Here is a 17,429-nt window from a genome sequence, read left to right as displayed (position 1 = left end):
CCTCCTGCCACAGGGCTGCAATGGGAGAGTTCACAGGAGAGTGTGGGGTGGCGCGCACAGTGCCCGCGAGGTCTGTGCAGGTCCGCTGAGGGAAGGGACCTGAAGCCACCCGGGAAACCTCCTGCTGAGGCTGGCAGGGTTGGATGCACTGCAGAAGCCTACAGTGGCAGGTCACCCTGTTAGGTGGCACCTTTCTGGTTCCTGCAGTTGTCTGTGTATCCTGCAGGTTGGTGGGCAAGGTAGGGAAATGGCACCTGCCAGCTCTTTTGTTCTTGGATAAGTCACCCAAAGATCCCTGCCCCTCAAGCATAAACTCTGAGGTTAGTAAACAAATCTCCCTCCTTTATACACCCCAGGCGTTTTTCAAACTGCTTCTTCTCTGCTGTATCTCCATGGGGCTGTTTGTTGTCTTGTCTCATTAAAGGCATGGACTGTTTCTTACCACTTTCCTGGCTCTCCCAGAGCCAAGCATGCTCATTTTTAAAGTTCCAGGTGTTAAGCCCTGCTATTTGTAAGAACTCATGAAACTAGGCCCCTCTGCTTTTCAAAGCTAAATGTTACCGGTATTCATGTTCCCCATGTGGGTTCCCTGTGTCTGGCGTGCCTGGTGAGAGGATCTGTTTCTCTCCTTTCTCCATGCCAGCAAGGTCCCTCCTTCCCATGGACAGTCTTGTACACTAGTTTGGCTCCTAACTAGTCTCAGCCCTTCCTACCCTCTTCAGTGTGGCCTATTCTCTACATTTAGCTGTAGAGAGTCTGTTCTGCCAGTCTTTGTGCCATTTTCTAGGTCATTTACACCGATGTATTATTTAGTTGTATCTATGGGACAAGGGAGCTTAGGATCCTCCTACTTTGCCATCTTCCCTAGAAGTTAAGCCTTAGCTCTTTTAATATTGAAAAGATTCTGAAGGATTTTTTCCCTTCAGAAAACAACGACAAAAAAGTTTGTTTTTCCTTCAAAAAACAAAAGGAAAAAAAAAAGAAGTAATCAAAGACCCAATAAATACAAAACATACAATCTTTATTTTTCTAAGCAGATTATGTTAAAGATAAACAAAAATGCTTAATTAGAAATTGTAGACAATGACCAGACCAATAATTTAAGAAAACTTTGTCTTTTAACAGAAAAAAAAAGCCACATTCTAGTTTTATAGCTGTGTACTTTTAATATGAAAACTCATTCTTAAATTCATATTAATTTTAGCTTGGTTATACATTAAAATGTCTTTTCACAGATTTTGTTTCACAAACTTCTTCAACTTTCTTTTTTACATTTGGATTTTGTCCTATATTTTTCCTCTTTAAATAAGCAGCCTTACTTTATGCCAAAATTGTTTTTTCCCTTAACTAGAATATATTTTCATTCCTCATACCTTCCTTTACCAAAAGCAAACATCTTTCTTTTCTTGCATACAGAGATGCTTTCCTTATTATTTCTAGTAGCTTTAATTACATATATTGATTAGAATTTTCAACTCTTAGGGACTTTAAGAAGTAAACAATTATGAATGCTCTTTTACATTGGCATTCTGTGAATTGACAAACTTACACTTTTTATTTCTAGAAACATACTTTTTATGATTTGTGCTTTTTTCATAGAAAATTTCTCAATGTGGTTTAAAACATGTTTACTAATAGGTGCAAATATTTTTGATTCCTCTGTAAAAGTAAGCAAAAAGTAAATAAGCCTATTTTCAGCGATTAATGTTTTAGTATTTTATTTGGAAATAATCTTGACACTTAATGAATTTAACTCATCACTTAGCAAAACTTTAAAGTTTCAGGTTACCAAAATGACTTGAGGAAATGATGTTAAAAATTCACCTAAAACTTTTATTTACACCTATTCAATTTACTTGTTCTTAATTATGTTTAGATTTGAAACATTAGACAAAATCTAATTCTAAGGGTTTTTTTTTTCCTGACAAATTTTGCAACAGAGATAACATGAACCTATTTGATTAGTAAACCTAGGCAGAATAAAAAGTTATATGTTTGCATTATAGTCAGTGTTGATAAGTCTAAGATATGTCTATTATAATAAACCAGCAACCTGAAATTACCCTTAATACTGAATATTTTCCCAGGTCTTGTGAATGTGACAAGCATTTGTGTTAGTTTCTTTTATGTTTCTGAGATTTTCTCTAAAAAATTAAGTTAGAAGTACTTATTTTTAGGCCAATTAAACAGAGCTCTTTACAAATTTTAGTAATACCATCCAGAAGTAGAAAATGTCACACTCTATACTAGACACACATAAGCATATAATCAGAGACCTTGTTGTTTAAAAGTATTTAACCAGGAGACAGATACGATAATGCAAAATTTACATGGGGCCCTCATTCTAAGGTAGATAACGGGGGGGTGTCTGTAAGGTTATTAACTTGGTGGACTTATGTTTATGGTCATGTTAAGGCAATTCAGACAGAGGACTAGGAGGAGTATTGAAATGATAGAGGGACGTACTGAGAATTACATGAGTCTTATAGTCTTCTCTATTAGTTACCTCTTGCATCTTTTTAATTTTTTATCAGTTTTTTGTTTTTTTTTTTTGTAGTGAAATTTTCAATGAAGCTATTTTTGGAATTTTGAAGGCTTTACTTTCAAGTACACTCCTTAAAGGGGATCTTATATAATTGAAACATTCCTCATAATGGCCATTGTAATTCTAGATAGTTTTTAGTAAAATTTTGCCATTTCTGTAGATACTCACAGATTCTGAGACCATGGTTTTTAGAAAAAAGCAGGCATGCTGGAAGGTGGTGTGCTTGACTGCTTAGAGTTTAAGGATCCCATTAGCCACGTCTTTGGGTTTCTCAGAGGCAAACTAATATCTAAAAGGCATATGCAGCTGTGGTGTTTTACAGTGTACTTCGTTGTTTTACAGGGTACCTTGTTGCACGGAAGCTTTCTTGAAGTGGGTGGGTGACCTAGTGTCTATCTAACCCATTGTGTAACCAACTTATCCTAACATGGGAGTCTTTGAGTTAGGTGGTGTGTAAACTAACAGCTCTTAAATGCTCAACCCATGCCCACGAATTTTTGCAGCTTTTTGGCAACCAAGATTCCCTTTAGCAATTAGCTTTTACCTCATGTGCCCATTAACAGAAACCAATAGTTACCAAGGAAACAGAACCATGGACACCAGCAGTAGGCAAAGAACTTGATACTGGGAAAAGGATTAAACCAGAAGACCTTAAAGAATGAAGACTCTGGACTGATGCCAAACAAATTGAGAACTTCTGGTGGCAGAGGCAGTTCTCCATGTGGAATCTGAGGATAGAACCAAGGGCTGGATCTTGGCAATAGAAGTTCCTACATGCACCACCAGCAATTCCCAATGTGGACTAAATCAGCAGACTCCACTACTGGAGACTGGGGTTGGAACTGAGGAAGGGATTCCAAACTGAAATTACAGACTGAAACAAGGGCTGGTTAGAGACCTCCTGTCAGTCTAGACTGGCCCATTAACTCTAGACTGTAAAGCCAATTAGATTAGAAACTTGATGCAAAAAGAACAGAGCTTATATTGAGAGGAATTCACCAATGGCCCTCAGAAATGGTGAAAAAGACAATGAACTCAAAAGCATTGGTGAGGCATTGTGCCTCTGTTTCTTGTTGTCCTTGAAGGCTGTCAGAAGTTCACTTTAATTGTCAATACTGCCACCAAATCTGTTAAAAAAAAAAAACAACAACAAAATTCAACTGAGCAAATTTGAAGATCTAATCAGCTTTACTTAGTGATTCATGAGTCAGGCAAATAGAATGGAGTTCCATCAAGCTGTAGGAAAGGAAAGATTTTTAAAGGCAGAGGGAATGGGGTGGGGGGAGGAAATTATTAACAGTGAATGCATTGTTTTAGGCAAGGTTACACTCCTAAGGGGAAGAGAAATGGTCTAATAGCAGATTACCTCCTAGTGTAGACGAGGAAATTAGTATGCTGGTTAAATTTATATTCTTGGGGGTGTTAAAACTGCAGTTAGGTTAGGTATTAAGACTTGGTTTACTGACATGGGTCTTTAACATAAGTGATTCTGTTTTGGGCCTGTGGTTTTCTTTTTAACAACAGGTTTACTTTATTTTTTGCCCACTTGACTATCACTAAAAGTTACCTAAATACTAATAGTAGATTAATGATATCTTTTGTTTCTCCTCGTTAAAAGATGAATTGCTGCCCTATTTTTTTCACTAAGGCTATTTGGTGCTTAGAAAAAGCTTAAGAAATTTGCCCAACATCACAAAAGATCTAGAATCTGGGAAATCAGGAAGATATGGCAGAGTAGGAAGATCCTGAACTCACCTGGCCCCTTGGACACACCAAGATAACAGCTACATCTGCTATCTCAAAGACTTGCAGAATAGACTTTCCACAGTTAATAAAGAGGAGGCCACATGGAAGAGTGTAGGAGGGGATGATGCAGATAGTTGGGAACCACACCCCCAGTGAGACTAATCACAAATGGCAGGGTAGGGGGAATGACATCACAAACAGAAGAAACAAGAACAAACCCCACCCCAGACATGGGGGATTAGCACTGGGAAGATGAGTCCCTTTGGCTTTGAAAATGAGTGAGGCATAATTTGTGAGCTTTTATTATCAGTGGAGCTTAACTCCAGGTACTTTTAAAATCAGCACGCTTAGTTTTGGGAGAGCTAGAGGGTGATACGAACCTGAGTCCCTGCCCTTAAAGAACCAGCATAGCAAATAACCCAGAAGAGAAAAACATAGATGCAGCAGTTTAAGTAAAACCTGTGATATATATGAAGGAGAGTTATTTACTAATCTCAGAATGTGTGCTGAAGGGGCAGGGTTCTTGAGGAGACTTATCCAAGAACAAAAATGCCAGTGGGTACCATTTATCTTCCTATCTCCCAGACTAGATAGCTGAACACTTGCAAGAATCAGTGTGAACGTTCTCCGCCTCTCTTGCTACACGATGAGCCTGGCACCCACATTCCCCTTCAGACCCAGCCTAAGTCACCTTTGTTAGCAGGGCATCCCTCCAAAGCAGCTCCTGCTCCAACACACGCTGTAAGTAGCTCCGGCAAAGGCTGTTGCTATTCCAAAGTGATTCCTTCCCTGGCTGGAGGGGAAGAAAACTACAATACACTAGCACACCCACAGTTCCAGCAGTGGAGCTTTTAAACTGAGTGTGCAGGGATAGTGCTTTGCCTTTTGGTGCACCTGCATTCCTAGCAGACAGACTAGGTATAGAAATCTGGTCTGACTGTCAACCTTACCCATCATTGAAAGCCTCTCAGGAGCCCAACCAGGAGAGCATTTTGCTGTTTGGTGCATGTGCACCTGTGGCAGACAGACTGATTGCAAACAGCTAGCCTGACTGCTGACATGCCACATCTTGACTGGTGCATCCACAGCAGGCAAGTGGGTCATTGCAGCTCACTGGACTGAAGGCAAATGCAGCTCAGCCACAACAGTAGGGTATACATAGCCCACATAGGAGACATCCCTGACATGCCTGGTTCTGGTGACCAGGGGACATTATGCTACAGGGTGCCACAGGACTTCATAAGGCCACTACTTTCAAGACCAAGAGACGTAACTACCATTCCAGTACATCAAAACAAACACAGAGTGAGGCAAAATGAGGAAACAGAGGAATATGTTCCAAATGAAAGAACAGGACAAAATCACAGTAAAAGAGCTAAATGAAATAAGATAAGCAATATGCCGGATAGAGAATTCAAAGTAATGGTCATAAGGATATTCATTGGACTTGAGAATCTGTGAGACCTTCAACAAAAAGATAGAAAATATAAAAAAGACTCAGAGATGAAGAACTCAATAACTGAAATTTAAAAAAATATACTAGAGGGAATCAATGACAGGTTAGAGGATGCAAAGAATGAATCAGTGATCTGGAAAACAGGGTAAGGGAAAGAAACCAAGCTAAACAGCAAAAAGAGAAATTAAAAATGAGAATAAGTTGTGCAGCACCTGGGTGGCTCAGTCAGTTAAGCGGCTGACTCTTGATTGTGGCTCAGGTCATGATCTCAGGGTTGTGAGATCAAGCCTGTGTAAGGCTCTGTGCTGGGTGTAGAGCCTGTTTAAGATTCTCTCCCTCTGCCTCTACTCCCCCACTCACTCTCTCTCACTCCAAAAAAAAGAATAGGTTGAGGAAATTCAGCAATTTCAAGTGTAATTAACATTTGCATTATAGGGATATCAGAAGGAGAACAGAGAAAGAAGCAAAAAATTATTTGAAGAAATAATAGTTGAAAATTTTTCTAATCTGAGGAAAGAGACTGACATTCAGATCCAGGAAATACAGAGAACCACTAACAAGATTAACCAAGGGGGTCCACACCAAGACAAAATATTAAAATGGCAAGAAAATAGTTCTAAACAGAGAATTTTAAAAGCAGCAAGAGAAGAGAAAACAGTTACATACAAGGGAAACCTTAAGGTTTATCAGCTATCAGCTGATTTTTCAGCAGAAGCTTTGCAGGCCAGAAGAGAGTGACATGATATATTCAAAGTGCTGAAAGAAAAACCTGCAACCAAGAATACTCTTTCCAGCAAGGTTATCATTCAGAATAGAAGGAAAGATAAGGAGTTTCCCAGACCAAAAAAAGTTAAAGGAGTTCATCACTACTAAACCAGCCTTCTAAGAAGCATTATAGGAATTCTTTGAATGGAAAGAAAAAGCCATAACTAAAAGGAAGAAAATTATGAAAGAAAAACATTCACAGGTAAAAGCAAACATGTAATATAGTAGAATAATTATTTGTAAAACCAGAATGGAGATTAAAATGCAAAAGCACTTAAATCAATTGTATCTACAAAGGTCAGTCAAGGGATTCACAAATAAAAGGATGTAAAATATGACATCACATACATAAAAACTGCTTTTAGAATGTGTTCAAACTTAACTGACCATCAAATTAATAGAGACTGCTATACACATAACATGTTATATATGAACCTAAAGATAATCACCAATCATGAACTTATAATAAATGCACACAAGAAAAGAAAGGAATCCAGACGTAACGCTAAAGAAAGCCATCAAACCAAAAGGGAAGAAAGCAAGAGAAGTAAGGAACAGAGCAGAATGACAAAAACAACCATAAAATAAATTACAAAATGGAAGTAAGTACATTCCTGTTAATAATTACTTTAAATGTAAATGTTCTAAATGCTCCAATCAAAAGACACAGGGTGATTAAAGATCTAAAACAAGACCCATCTATAGGCTGTCTGTAAGATACTCACTTCACACCTAAAAAGACATGCAGATTGAAGGTGAAGAAACAGAAAAATAAGTAGTAGTACTTATCAGACAAAATAGAATTTAAAACAAAGACTGTAGCAAGAGACAAAGAAGGGAACTACATAATGAAAAAGGGAAGAGGACAAAGCAATTGTAAATATCTATGTACTCAACATGGGAGCACCTAAATACATAAAGCAACTATTAGCAGACATAAAAGGAGAGATTGGCAGTAATACAGTAGTAGTAGCATTCTTTAATACTCACTTACATCAATGGATAGATCATCCAGGCAGAAAATCAACAAGGAAACAGTGGTTTTGAACAACAGATTAGACAAGATGAATCTAATATATACATACATTCATTATTGATATATATTTAATATATATTTAACATATATTTATCTATAAATAATGTATATATGTTATATATACACTATATATTTAGATAGACTATATATATAGTCCATCCATAAATAGAAGAAAATACATTCTTTTCAAGTGCTCATGAAACATTCTCCAGGATAGCAGGATAGATCACATGTGAGGCCACCAAACAAGTCTCAATAAATTCAAGAAGAATAAAATGAAACTAGAAATCAATTACAAGAAAAAATCTGAAAACAAAAATAAAACCCCACAAATACATTGAGGCTAAACAACATGCTACCAAACAATGAATGGGTCTACCAAGATCAAAGAAGAAAAATAAATGGAGACAAATGAAAATGAAAACACAACAGTCCAAAATCTTTTGATGCAGCAAAAGGAATTCTAAGATCAAAGTTTATGGCAACATAGGCCTACCTTTTTTTTTTTTTAATTTAATTAATTTATTTATTTGACACAGAGAGAGACAGCGAGAGAGGGAACACAAGCAGGGGGAGTAGGAGAGGGAGAAGCAGGCTTTCTGCCAAGCAGGGAGCCCGATCTGGGGCTCAATCCCAGAACCCTGGGATCATGACCTGAGCCAAAGGCAGACGCTTAACGACTGAGCCACCCAGGCGCCCCCTACCTTTTTTTTTTAAGATTATTTATTTATTTATTTATTTATTTGACAGAGACAGTGAGAGAGGGAACACAAGCAGGGGGAGTGGGAGAGGGAGAAGCAGGCTTCCAGCTGAGCAGGGAGCCCAATGCGGGGCTCGATCCCAGGACCCTGGGATCATGACCTGAGCTGAAGGCAGATGCTTAAGGACTGAGCCACCCAGCACCCCAACGTAGGCCTACCTTAAGAAACAAGAAAAATCTGAAATAAACAGCTTAACCTTGTATCTAAAGGGGCTAGAAAAAAAAAAAAAGCCCAAAGCTAGTAGAAAGAAAGGAATAATAAAGATTACAGCAGAAATAAATGAAATAGAGACTAGACAAATCAATAGTAAAGATCAATGAAACAAAGATCTGGCTCTTTGTAATGGTCAACAAAGTTAAAAAAAAAAATCAACAAAGTTGATAGACCCTTAGCCAGACTCATCACGAAAAAAGAAAGAACTCAAATGAAATTAGAAGTGAAGGAGGAGAAATAATAACACAGCAATACAAAAAACTATAGGTGAATATTATGAAAAATTATAGGACAAATTGGAAAATCTAAAATAACTAGATAAATTTCTAGTAAAATATCATCTTCTAAAACTGAATCAGGAAGAAATAGAAAATTTGAACAGAGTGATTACTAGCCATGAAATTGAATCAGAATTAAAAACTCCCAGCAAACAAAAGCTCAGGACAAGATGGCGTCGTAGGTGAATTCTACCAAACATTTAAAGGGTTAATAACTATTCTTCTGAAAGTATTCAGGAAAAAGAAGAAGGGGGAGAAGGGGAAGAGGAGGAAAACTTCCAAATTCATTATACAAGGCCAGCATTACCCTGATACCAAAACCAGACAAAGACAGTGCAAACAAAAAGAAAACTATAGGCCAATATCTCTGATGAACGAAGATGTAAAATCTTCAATAAAATATTAGCAAACAGGGGACACCTGGGTGGCTCAGTTTGATTAAGCGCCTGCCTTCAACTCAGGTCATGATCCCAGAGTCCTGGGATTGAGCCCTGTGTCAGGCTCCCTAATCAGTGGGGAGCCTGCTTCTCACTCTCCCTCTTCCTCTTCCCCTTCTGGTTCTCTCTCTCTCTCTCTCTCTCTCTCTCTCTCGTGCTTGCTGTCTCTCTCTCTCTCAAACAAATAAAATTTTTAATAAAAAAATATTAGCAAACAGGATTTGACAATACATTACAAAAATCACTCACCACAATAAATTGGGATTTATTCCAGGGATGCAAGACTGGTTCAATATTTGCAAATCAATCAGTATAATACATCATATTAACAAGAGAAAGGATAAAAACCATATGATCATCTCAATAGATGCCAAAAAAACATTGACAAAGGACAACATCCATTCATGACAAAAAACTCTCAACAAACTTAGGTTTAGAGGGAACATACTTCAACATAATAAAGAACATATGTGAAAATCCCTCAGCTAACATCATACTCAGTTGTGAAAAACTGACAGCTTTTCCCCTAAGATCAAGGACAAGACACAGATGTCCACCCACCACTTCTATTCAGCATGATACTGGAAGTTCTAGCTGCAGCAATCAGACAAAAATAAAAGGCATACAAATTGATAAGGAAGAAGTAAAACTTTCGCTATTTGCAGATGACATGATACTATATATAAAAAACCCTTAAGACTCCACCAAAAAAAAAAAAAAAAACTATTAGAACTGATGAATTCAGTAAAGTTGCAGGATACAAAATTATGTAAAGAAATCTGTTGCATTTCTATACACTAATTACAAAGTAGAAGAAAGAGAAATTAAGAATACAGTCCCATTTACAATTGCACTAAAAAGAATTAAATACCTAGGAATAAACTTAAGAAGGTGAAAGACCTGCACTCTGAAAACTGTAAAACATTGATGAAGGACATTGATGATGATACAAATACATGGAAAGATATTTATGCTCATAGAAGAATTAGTACTGTAAAAATGTGCATACAACCCAGAGCCCTCTACAGATTCAATGCAATCCCTATCAAAACGCCAATGGCATTTTTCACAGAAATAGAACAAAGAATTTCTAAATTTGTGTGGAACCACAAAATATCCCAAACAGCCAAAGCAATCTTGAGGAAGAACAAAGCTGAAGGTATCACCTTCCCAGATTTCAAGATATATTACAAAGCTGTAGTAATCAAAACAGTATGGTACTGTCACAGAAATAGACACATGGATAAATCAAAAAGAATAGAGAACCCAGACATAAGCCCATGCTTATATGGTCAATTAATCTACAACAAAGGATGCAAGAATATACAATGGGGAAAAGACAGTCTCTTCAATAAATGGTGTTGGGAAAACTGGATAGCTACATGCAAAAGAATGAAACTAGACCACTTTCATATACCATACACAAAAAATAAACTCAAAATGGATTAAGGGCCTAAATATGAGACCTGAAACCATAGAATTCCTAAAAGAAAACATAGGCAATAATTTCCTTGACATCAGCCGTAGAAACACTTTTTTAGATATGTCTCCTTAGGCAACAGACACAAAAACAAAAATAAATTATTGAGACTACACCAAAATAAAAAGCTTTTGCACTATCAAAAAGGCAACCTACTGAATGGGAGAAGATACTTGCAAATGACATATACAATAAGGGTTAATATCCAAAATATATAAAGAACTTATACAATATCAAAAAAACAGTGCAATCAAAAGAATGGTCAGAGGACCTGTGTAGACATCTTTCAAAGAAGACCTACAGATGGCCAACAGACACGTGAAAAGATGCTCAACATCACTAATCAACAGGGAAATGCAAATCAAAACCATAATGAGATATTTATTACCTGACACCTATCAGAATGCCTAGAATAAAAAAGAAGAAATAACAAGTATTGGTGAGGATGTGGAGAAAAAAGAAACCTATGCACTGTTGGTGGAAATGAAAATTAGTGCAACCAGTCTGGAAAACAGTATGGAGTTTCCTCAAAAAATTAAAAATAGAAATACTGTATGACCCCATAATTCCACTACTGGGTATTTACCCAAAGAAAATAACAACACTAATTTGAAAAGATATACGCACCCCTATGTTTATTGCAGCATTGTTTACAATAGCCATATGTGGAAGCAACTTAAGTGTCCATTGTAAAATGAATGGATAAAGAAGGTGTAGTGTATTTACACACACAATGGAGTATTACCCATAAAAAAGAACAAAATGTCGCCATTTGCAACACTTCTAAGACCTAAAGAGTATAATGCTAAGTTAAATAAGTCAGAGAAAGACAAATAAGTGATTTCACTTATATGTGGAATCTGAGAAATAAGAAAAATGAACAGAGACAGACTCTGAAATTCAGAGAACAGGTGGTTGCCAGAGGAAAGGTGGGTGGGGAATGGGTGAACTAAAAGGGATTTAGAGTATAAACATCCAGTTATAAAATAAATAAGTCACAGAGATGAAAAGTACATAGGGCACATAGTCAACAAGATTATAACAACATTGTTTGGTGACAGATGGTGATTATACTCATCGTGCGTGGTAGGCACTGAATAATGTATAGAATTGTTGAATCATTATGTTGTACACCTGAAACTAATATAACACTATATGTTACTTGTACTTCAATTTAAAAAGTCTAGAATCTAGAGAAGCTAAGATTTGAACTCAAGTCTTGTGATGCTACAGACCTCATATCTAACCACAATACAAGAGAACCTATATTCTTGACTTGTGCTAAGAGGTGAAATAGTATCTTTATTCCACATTTAGAAGTAAGGTATTCTGGGAAGTGCTTATATTTTATTTCATTTATATATAACTTGGACTGTTTTGGTTTATAAAAAGGGAGTTGGGCAGGAGAAGATGATCTATAAACTTCTCAGCCCAGTTAACGTAAGCATGAGGTTTAGTTTGACTTTTCACATGGGCAGCCATTTCTTTATCTCTCTGCCTACCTGTCAGTCACTTTCATGATGGAGACAGGAGGAGCTATTATTTACATCAGGCATATTTTTAAACATAAGCGACATTGGCTGAGGGAGTATTTGATCTCTTTGAGTAAGTCCATTTTAGGCTCACATTGCCTCTCTGCTTTTTCAATTTTCAGTGAACTTTACTGGAATAAATGCAAAGCAACAAAAGGTATTTAATGAAGGATACTAGTGAAGACCTGAGTTCAAGTTGAGTTTTATGGTATCTTATTTCTAAGGAGAGAGATCTAGGAAATTTATGGATCATGTATTTGATTCTCTCTCTCTCTACATATATATATAGTGATATATATATAGTGATATATATATATAGGTAATATATATTTATATAGTTATATATATTTATATAGTTTCAATTTTGAAATTTCAGAAAATAATTTCTTTGCCATCATTTAAAAATAAATTATAAAATATGTATGCTTTTACATTATAAATGGTTATATAAGTTAACTTACAAAAAAAGTAAAACATAACTACCCAATAAAAAGTGCTTTTAATATTTTGTTGGATTTTCTTCAATCTTTTTAGCTTTGCATCTGAATAATACATTGGTTATGTCCATAATATATACAACTTTATATCTTTCTAAACATGCTATTATAAATAGGTTCTCATTTTGTTATATAATTCTCATGCTATAGTAAATACATATCTTCATAATAATCTATTGAATAGATTAATTATAATTTTCATCTTCTATTGAACAGTTAGGTTAACAATTTCTTTTACTGCTATCATTGATGCTTTGAAAAACATCTTTGGATGATAGTTTTGGACTACTTCCTGGATAGTAAATTACTTGGGCAAAAAATTTGTACATTTTTAGTGTTAACAACACCACAATATTTCTGCAAAGGTACTATATAGTTTAGAATGCCAGAAGTAATATTAAGGAGTGCCACTTTTACAACATTCTTACCAGTATTATACATAAGATGTTTTTAAAGTGTGCTTAATTTTTAAAAAGTAAAAACTAGTACCTCATCATATTCCTTTTGTTCTTCCCATTTAGAGTGAAGAAGGAGGCCCACAGGAAGGAATTCTGGAAGATATGCCTGTTGATCCTGACAATGAGGCATATGAAATGCCTTCTGAGGTAAAATTTTATATACCTACAACTCTAAAAATAAACTTCAGGACTTCAAGTTGGGTCTTTTTAATAAGCAGTACCAAAAATCTGTCACTGTCAGATTTTCCTTCCATGGGTCCTTAATGAAAGTGATTTACTCTCTAGCGGGACAAATTGGCCAAATCCCAAATATTTATTGTGCAGACAACTTGAAAGCTAGAAGTGGTTTTTACATTTGTAAAGTGTTGTTTAAAAAAAAAAAAAAGCAACAGAGATACTCTGTGGTTCACACAACCTAATATATGTACTTAATGACCCTTTACAGAAAGTGTTTGCTGATCCCTGCATTAGAAAATTATTTTATTAAAAACTTTACTTTCTAAAATAAATCCCCAAATGGAAAGTTGGAGAAATCAACTGAATGCCTCAAGTAATTATTATTTGCCATACATTTCCAGCAAGATATTTCCATGGTAAAATAAAAGTTACCCACAAAAATTATAGAGTAGAAATATGATAAATGCATGGTTTGCAGGAACTGATGTACTTCAATCTAGCCTTTTGATGATTAATTTTAATTTGAAAATAAGTTTCTTTAAAAGAAAATGTATCTTAAGGAAAATTTAAAAATACTTTTAAATGAATGCAGCTGACTCAAGAAGAAATAGAAAATCTGAATAGACCTATAACAAAGTAAAGAGACTGGATTATTGTTAAAAAAAAATCTACCCACAAAGAAAATCCCAGGACCAGACAGCTTCACTGATGAATTCTACCAAACACTTAAGGAATAATTAATAACTATTAATTACAATTAATACCAATTAATTTCTCTTAAAAAAAAAAAAGAGGAACGATTACTTCCCAACTAATTCCATGAGGACAGTATTACCCTTATACCGGTACCAGACATCACAAAGAAGATGTATTATTCATTAAAAATTAAGTTAAAATGTCTTTAGTTAGGTTATATATTATTCTTCATGGCATCAGTTAAAGGCATAGTGATAATCCCATTTATAGAAATTGAGATTAAATTGTTTCTTAGATTTTACCAAAATTTTTGAATCTTTTTATGCACAGCACAATGCTAAATACTATAGAAAATACAAGAAGTTTAATTGATAGTACCAGGACACAAGAAGTTTACATTCTAATGATTTGATAAAAACAAATACAAATTTGCTCCTTCATTTGTTTCATGATGATTCCTTCAAACATTATTGACTGTCTTCTATGTATCAGGCATCACAGAAGCAAAAATATTCAAGATACACAAAAAAAGTATATTTTACAGGATCTGGTTAGAGTGATCAGGACTTTTTTAGAAGAGTTGGTGTTGATCTGTGTGTGTGGGGGGGGATGGGAGATATGATAGACCAAAATGAAAGAAAGACATTCTAGCCCAAGGTAATATCAGAAGCAAAGGCATGCATGTCTAAACATGCATAAAGATATGTCTGAGGAACAGTGAGTAATTAAATAGGATTTGAGGTTAGGGAACAGAGACTAGTGACATATTAAGGCTGCAGAGATGGGTCAAAGAAAAGTTGTAGAATACTAGAAGAACCTTTCCATTTAAGTTTGTACTATATTCAGAAAGCAACTTGAGCTATTGAAGGTACATTTGTTCATTTTAAAGCAGGATCCTAATTAGAGTTGTTCTTTAGGACTAATCTGACTACTTTAGTTAAGATCTTTAATATTTTTATTGTAGGTGCTATCCATATATTGTATGGGGAGAGGGGGGCTTAGAATAAAAGTAATAATTGAAGCCATGGATGAAGAAGACATTTTCATTGAGAAGCAAAAGGAAAGAAAATGTCACTTGCCTTTAAATGTCTTTGTCTCGTTTTAAAAATTAGAGGATCTCAGCCCTTGAAGAGGCTTTTTAAGCCACTTAATTTGTCTCTCAAAATTTACAGTTGAGGAAACTGGGAGCAATATAGACCAACTAACTTATCCTACAGGACTAGAACATATGACTGTTAAATGTCATCTGAAAGTTAAATTCAGATACCTGAACTCTGAGCAGCATAATTCACTTTTATATTTGACAGGAAGACAAAATTATTAAAGATGAAAGTATACTGTGTGTAACTGAATAGTTGCAGAGCTGTTATGAGTATAACCTTCATTCAAGGTGGTGAGCCGTGTCCTATCTCATTCACCCTAAATCCTTCATTACTGATGACTAAAACTAATAATACTGCATGTTTTCTTTCTGGTTTTCTTCATATTAGGAAGGGTATCAAGACTATGAACCCGAAGCCTAAGAAATACTTTTGCTCCCAGTTTCTTGAGACCTACTGAAAGATGTTCCATCCTGTACAAGTGCTCAGTTCCAACATGCCCAGTCATGATATTTTCTCAACGTTTTTACAGTGTATTTTAAACTCTCCCATCAGCCGTGATTGAAGTTCTCTGTACCCGCCCCTACTCAGCATTTCAGTGCTTCCCTCTCACTGAAGTGATTATACGGTAGCAGGGTCCTTGTGTGCTCTGTGATACTGTGGCTTCAGACCTAAAATGTTACATTAAAACACCTAAGTGACTACCACTTATTTCTAAATCCTCACTATTTTTGTTGCTGTTATTGAGAAGCTGTGATTTACTATCGTATACTATAAGATTTCTAGGTGTCTTTTAATGATTATTTCTGTTTAAAAATAATGATGTGTTGTGAAATTTGTTAATATATATAATACTTTAAAACGTGAGCATGAAACTATGCACCTATAAATATTAACTATGAACTTTTACTGTTTTGTGATGTGTTTTATTAACTTGTGTTTATATATAAATGGTGAAATTAAAATGTTATCTCATTATAAAAATAGTAATCCCATCTCACTTTAATAATAAAATCATGCTTATAACCATATGAACTGAAAACTGACAAAATTAAAGTTCTTGACGGCCATTTGAAGGAGAAGGAATTTTAAAAGAATTAAGCAGACAAGACGGAACATTAACCCTTTACTCTGGGAATTCACTGAAGCAACACTACCCAAAGTATCTTCTGATATGCAGTGGTGTCTTAAGAAGCTATTCAGAAAAAAATGGGTTCCATGGAACAGTAAGTTTAACAAAGGATTTTGACTATGTCTGCTTCAAGTATTAATAAAACATATTAGAGAGAATCTGGTTAACTTTGTTTAACCCAGCATTTTATTTTTATTTTTTAAATCAAATCTCACCACCATCAGCCTCGGAAATGTCTTTAAACATTTCTGGGACCTACCAAACCATTACCTTAAGAAATGTCAATTTAAATGGATACATTCCTAGAAATATGTCTTTCAAAACGGAATCAGGAAGAAATAGAAAATTTGAAAAAAAATAATTACCAGCAATGAAACTGAATTAGTAATCAAAAAACTCCCAACAAATAAAAGTCCAGGACCAGATAACTTGACAGAGGAATTTTACCAAATATTTAAAGAAGAGCTAATAATTGTTCTTCTCAAACTGTTCCAAAAAACAGAAGAGGAAGGAAAGCTTCTAAGTTCATTCTGTGAGGTCAGGATTACCAATACCAAAACCAGACAAAGACACGGCAAAAAAAAGAAAATTACAGGCCAATATCTCTGATGAACATAGATGTAAAATCCTCAATACAATATTAGCAAACAGAACTTGGCAATACTTTACAAAAATCATTCACCACACTAAATCGTGATTTATTCCAGGGATGCAAGAGTGGTTCGGTATCTGCAAATCAATCAGTGTGATACATCACATTAATAAGAGATGGGATAACCGTATGATCATCTCAATAGATTCAGAAAAAGCATTGATAAACTATAACATCCATTCATGCTAAAAACCCTCTGCAAAGTTGGTCTAGAGGGAACATATTTCAACATAATAAAGGACATATGTGAAAATCCCTCAGCTAACATCATACTCACTTGTGAAAAACTGACAGCTTTTCCCCTAAGATCAAGGACAAGACACAGATGTCCACCCACCACTTCTATTCAGCATGATACCGGAAGTTCTAGCTGCAGCAATCAGACAAGAAAAATAAAAGGCATACAAATTGATAAGGAAGAAGTAAAACTTTGACTATTTGCAAATGACATGATACTATATATAGAAA

The 17,429-nt window shown here is 35.4% G+C and overlaps 1 protein-coding gene across 3 annotated transcripts in view; it reads left to right on the top strand.

The window, feature by feature from the left end:
- The window catches only part of SNCA (synuclein alpha), a 147,579-nt gene extending 131,739 nt beyond the window's left edge, over nt 1-15,840 (top strand). For all 3 annotated transcript variants that reach the window (XM_045880752.3, XM_045880753.3, XM_045880754.3), the window contains exons 5-6: nt 13,268-13,351; nt 15,568-15,840. In XM_045880752.3, the coding sequence (XP_045736708.1) occupies nt 13,268-13,351; nt 15,568-15,600 (117 nt within the window). In that variant the 3' untranslated portion in view covers nt 15,601-15,840. The remainder of the gene's footprint in view (nt 1-13,267; nt 13,352-15,567) is intronic.
- Nucleotides 15,841-17,429: the final 1,589 nt, after the last annotated feature.

This window comes from Mirounga angustirostris, unplaced genomic scaffold (assembly GCF_029215605.1).
Source record: "Mirounga angustirostris isolate CCGP_5_RB_7025 unplaced genomic scaffold, mMirAng1.0.hap1 SCAF_2, whole genome shotgun sequence".
Classification (NCBI taxonomy): domain Eukaryota; kingdom Metazoa; phylum Chordata; class Mammalia; order Carnivora; family Phocidae; genus Mirounga; species Mirounga angustirostris.
The sequence above is the reverse complement of the archived record's forward strand: the minus strand, read 5'-3'. Positions and strand labels throughout refer to the sequence as shown.